Source organism: Grammomys surdaster, unplaced genomic scaffold (genome assembly GCF_004785775.1).
Source record: "Grammomys surdaster isolate TR1022 unplaced genomic scaffold, NIH_TR_1.0 332524, whole genome shotgun sequence".
Taxonomy (NCBI): Eukaryota; Metazoa; Chordata; class Mammalia; order Rodentia; family Muridae; genus Grammomys; species Grammomys surdaster.
In genome coordinates this window covers 12,134-17,039 of record NW_021627751.1, presented here as the reverse complement: position 1 = coordinate 17,039, position 4,906 = coordinate 12,134, and the positions used below count along the sequence as shown (strand labels likewise).

General features: G+C 57.4%; 1 protein-coding gene across 1 annotated transcript; it reads left to right on the top strand.

The window, feature by feature from the left end:
- Nucleotides 1-5: 5 nt before the first annotated feature.
- LOC114616559 (uncharacterized protein C6orf132 homolog) lies at nucleotides 6-4,077 on the top strand (the record flags this gene model as incomplete). Its single annotated transcript, XM_028761996.1, has 2 exons — nucleotides 6-2,767; nucleotides 3,198-4,077. Coding segments are annotated over 2 exons (2,880 nt in total), but the record flags the coding sequence as incomplete, so codon positions are not given.
- Nucleotides 4,078-4,906: the final 829 nt, after the last annotated feature.

The window sequence follows — 4,906 nt, the reverse complement described above, 5'->3', positions numbered from 1 at the left end:
TAGCTCTCAATGGCAGGCATCCAGAGGACCCCAGAACCAGCCCCCCCAAAAGCCCTGCTGAACTAAAGAGGAGCTCCATGGGGCCTAGTCCAGAACCCCACCTCACCTTCCCCAGGTCACCGAAGGTGCCTCCCCCAACCCCAGTCAGGACCTCATCTATCCCAGTTCAGGAAGTACCAGGAGCTTCTCCAGAGGAGGAGGAAGCCATCCAGAAGACCTCCGCCCACCTCCCACCGCCTCCCAGCTTCAGTGTCCGCCCTGCGTCTCAGGTTTACCCGGACAGGGCTCTAGAGCCAGAGCAGCCCAGAGAGCCCAGCCCTGAGACACCAGGCAGCCCAATGTCTGAACCCCAGACAAAAGGTCAAGCTGGAGCTCCGCCCCCAGCTCCTCCCTTGCCTCCGCCGGCTCCCCCACTCCCTCTGCCAGCATCCTCTCTGCCCCCAGCTGCTCCTCCTTTGCCCCCTACTGAGCATGCAGCCCCTCCACCTTCTGGATTTATGAAGACCTCCAAATCCAGCTCACCTGCTCTCAACCACAGACCCAACCCCCCCAGTGTGGAGGACACAGCCTCGGCAGAACCTGTTGACTGGAGGGACCCCCGGCAGATGGAAAAGCTTCGAAGTGAGCTGGCAGCCTATCTCTGTGGGTCCAGGAAAGAGGATCGGTCACTCAGCCACAGGCCGGTCCCTACGGTGGCCTTGAAGGACAAGGAGAACAAGAAGAGTAGCAGCCTATCAGAGGAGGAAGCTCCTCCAAGCCTGCCTGAGAAGATACACCCCTGTGCGCCTGAGAAGAGCCCCTCCAGTAGTAGCTTGTCAGAGAGAGAAGCCACCAAGAGCCCGGCCCTACCTCCTGTGGACTACATGCCCCAGGATACTCCAGCCCCCAGTGTCAGGCAGATCCGGAATAAGCTAGAGGCTCGGTTTGCCTCCTCCGCTGAGAAAGAAGCCAAGCCCAGCATAGCATCTCTGCCCCCCAAACCCCGGCTGGAAGGGGCAAGAACCTTTGAAAACGGGACTGATAGTGGCAGATTCCATAAGCCTGCCACCAAGAATCCACCCCAGCCGTCTACCACCTCTCTGCCTGCCCCAACACTCCAGTCCAAGGTTGTACCTGGTCCAGCAACACCACCCAAAGTCACACCTGGGCCAGCCACACCACTCAAGCCTACACCTGGGCAGGCCACACTGCCTAAGGCCTCACCTGGGCTAACCTTACCACTCAAGCCTATACCTGGGCAGGTCACATCACCCAAGAACACACCTGGCCAGGTCACATCACCCAAGAACACACCTGGGCAGGCCACATCATCCAAGAACACACCTGGGCAGGCCACACCACCCAAGAACACACCTGGGCAGGCCACACCACCCAAAGATGCACATGGGCAGGCCACATTACTCAAGGAAGCACCCGGGCTGTCCACCCCATCCTCTCAGCTGATGGCAGAGAAGGACCTTGTCTCCGTGAGGCAGAGAGAGAAGCCAGACTCTCAAGAAGACACAGTGGCTACCCAACTGTCCACAAATGGCGCCCTCTCTCCTCCAGCTATCCCACCAAAGTTGTCTACCGGTGGAGAAGAGGCACCATTTCTCTATAGACCCCATCGCAGCCAGAATAGCCACAGCCGAGGGGTTGCTGTAGTGACTCCCACTCGGAACAGAGGGGAGGCTACAGACTCAGGGGACCTACTGGACGAAAAGGAGCTCCAAAACCATCCAGCCAAACCTCTCACCCCGGTCCAGTCACCCGACCAACTCCTCAGACACCCGGTGACTGGGGAAGTGGTAGAGCGGGGTTCCCCAATGGCCCTGCTCCTCGCAGCCAGACAGAGGGCACAGAAGTCTAGGGCTGGAGGGACTGCTATTGGACGGTCCTCTTTGCCAGGGAGTCTCCGTGATCATAGCAACCAATCAGAGGCCAGCTCTGACAGCATCTTTTACAGAGGTAGCCGGCCTAACTCCTTCATTGTGGTCCCTAAGGTGCCCAGTGAGACAGAGGACTCCCAGCTGACCGCAGCAGGGCCCACTGGGCCCAGTCGGTGGAAGCCCCAGCAGGGACGAGACACACAAGGCTCAGAGCCAGCCTACAGGCATGGGTGGACCAAGGCCGAATCCCCAGCCCCTGTGGCCCGGGAAAGACCAGCTCCCTCAAGCTTACCCCAGGGCCGCACCCTCCCCAAGTCCTTCTCTTCTCCGCCCTCTCCTTCCTACAAGAGGGAAGAGGAGGAGGAGGAGGAGGAGGAGGAGTTCAGCTTTGATATCATTCCTCCACCGCCAGAGTTCAGCAATGACCCCGAGCCTCCGGCCCCTGGGCCGCAGCATCAGGGCCGTCGCGGGTCCCCACCCAGGAACAACTTCTCTGACTTGGGGCAGTCTCGGAGTCCCAATCCGGCTCCTGGCTTCTCGCGCTTCCCGGGGACTCAGTACTCAGAGCTCGGGGGCCTGGATCGCTTCTCGGGCAGCGGACGATCGCTCATCAAGAAACGCCTGTACGTCGGGGAGTCCCATCGCAACTCCGGGACGCCCCGTGGCTCTACTGGCCGCAGCTTGAGCTCCCCTAACTGCTTCGGACCGCAGCCGGGAGGACCTGAGATGCGACGGGTCAACTCTGGGGGCCGAGCGGCCCCCGGTGGCCTGCACGCACGGAGGCTGTCGCTGGAGGGCGCCCGGGGTGCGGCCGAGGTCAAGTACAAGGCGCCCGGCGGAGGAGGTGGTAGTGGCAGCAAAACTGGCGACTACGGCTTTGTCCCTGCCAAAGGCAGCAGGTGAGCTGGGTTCTCTTAAGATGGAAGGATCTCTGGGCGTGCGTGAACAGAGTTAATGCCAAGGCCATGGGCCATCGCCTTCGACTTACTAAGAGAAGAAGGCCCAGATACCTGGAGAGGGTGCTGTTGGCTAGTACCTTCCTTCCCAGCACCTTCACCCACCTCATCCTCTGGAGTTTTAGGGCTTCAAATCAGTGTAGACGAAAGGGAGACCTAGCGGTCCCGGGTGGAAAGACAGATCCAGACCCAGGCTGAGAGCAAAGGAATTTGAGTGAGCAGAGGGTACCAAAAGGGGGTTCTGGGGTTCCACTCTGGAGGTCAGAAATCCAGCACGTCACATTTTAAATTGTTCTTCTCTGGGGAGGGCGGTGGAGTGAGGACCAACCAGCTGCCTGTGAACCTTCACCTCTCTGCTCTCTACTCCTTCCAGGTCTCCTCACGGCAACACCCACTATGGAAGCCCCATCAATACGTTCACGGTGAGGCCTGGGACCCGCCATCCCATCTCCTATGCCTACCCTGGGACCCATCGGAAAGCTGCTTCCTGAGCCACGTGGTTCATTCGGCTGACTTCTAGGGGTTGAATCGGGGCAGTTGTTTTGCGGGGGGGTGGGAAGTCGCACAAGATATTATAGGTTCCAGCTCAGACACCACTGAGAGCCTTTGTTCTGGAAGACAGACAGACAGAAACATCTGTCTCTGAATGCACCAAGAGACAGCTTGGCTAGGGACTGTTGGCAGATGGGGGGTGGGAGGAGGGAGACAAAGAGGAGCTTTCTGGGCCCTGTTTCTGCTATCTGGCACTGTCTGCATTAGCAAGGTTTATTGAAACCCACAGGGTTTGCCTGTCAGAACCTCTTAAAGGATGGTGGAGGTTGTCTTTAACCTCTGCCTGTTACACTGAACAGGTAATGGCTGGCTTTCCTAGCCACTTGGAGATGATTCAAGACCATTTGCACAACACAGGGCTCTGCATCAGAAGCCTTATGTACCAGCCAGGGCCAAGCAGGGTCATTGCTCCTTAGCGCTTACTCACAAGGAGGCCATGAGAAGTTTGGGGTGGGAGATGGAGGATGAAGGCTTGCTTTTCCATTCAGGCCCATGAAGTCCTGGTTCAAGGGGTTGAGCCCAAGGAGCTACAAGGTCTTGGAAGTACGGAGAACATTGGAGATAGGTCTTGTAAGGTCAAGGCAGTTTGCTAGGGCCAGTTCAGAGCAGGGGAGACTTGTCAATCGGGTGACCATTTGTCCTCTGCCTGGGTGGTCCAGGGTTATACCAGTGAACTGGAATATATGTGTAATATATTCTAATCTGTGTCTGTGTGTTATGTCAAATATAACAGGAACAATAGTTCTTCGGGTGGGGAGTGGCTGGACCTGGGACCAGATCAGGGCAGATGAGAAAGGAAGGGCAGAGTGGCTTGCCTCAGATGAGCAGGGGTAGACAAGAGGAAGAAGCCCTCTCTGGGGCTTCGTGACCTGTGGTGCCAGCTGCAGTACCAGGCGGCTGGGACAGTGGGTGAACCATTTCAGGTAAAGACCGTGCAGAGATGGCTGGCACCCAGGTGGCTCGGCCGGCTGACAGCTTCGCTGTGCTCACAAAGCCAAGCCCATCCACACAACACTGGTCTATAATGTGTTTTCCCTCAGTAGAGTTTTAGAAGAGTTTACTAATTCATCTGCTGCTTCAAGAAGAGTAGGCTGTGGTCTCCCCGCAGTGGCGTGCTCTGGGGTGGGTGGAGAAGCACTTGGTCTCACCTGACGTGGGAAATAAATGGCTAGTTTGGACTGGCCTCTGCTCTGCAGCTGTAGATTGGTGACTTAAGTCTACCCAGGCATCACGGGATAGTAGGAGCGCTCAGCTGGACAGTGCCAAGCACAGGGGACCCGGCCCAGAGGTGAAGTCACATGGTAAAGCAACTGTCCTTAAGCAAGTCTCTCTGATTGCCTGAACCTTAGATTCTTCTCCTGGATAGTAACTGTACCTCATCAGTGTTGAGGAATGGAGACAGCCCTGTGTTCCTTCTGGGCAACCCTGACAATTCGGTTTGTGTCCTGGGCCAGGCCATAGTCTAAAGCCCGGCAAGGTACAGACCTATAATCCCAGCACTGAGAAGGTACAGACAGGAGCATAGAGTCT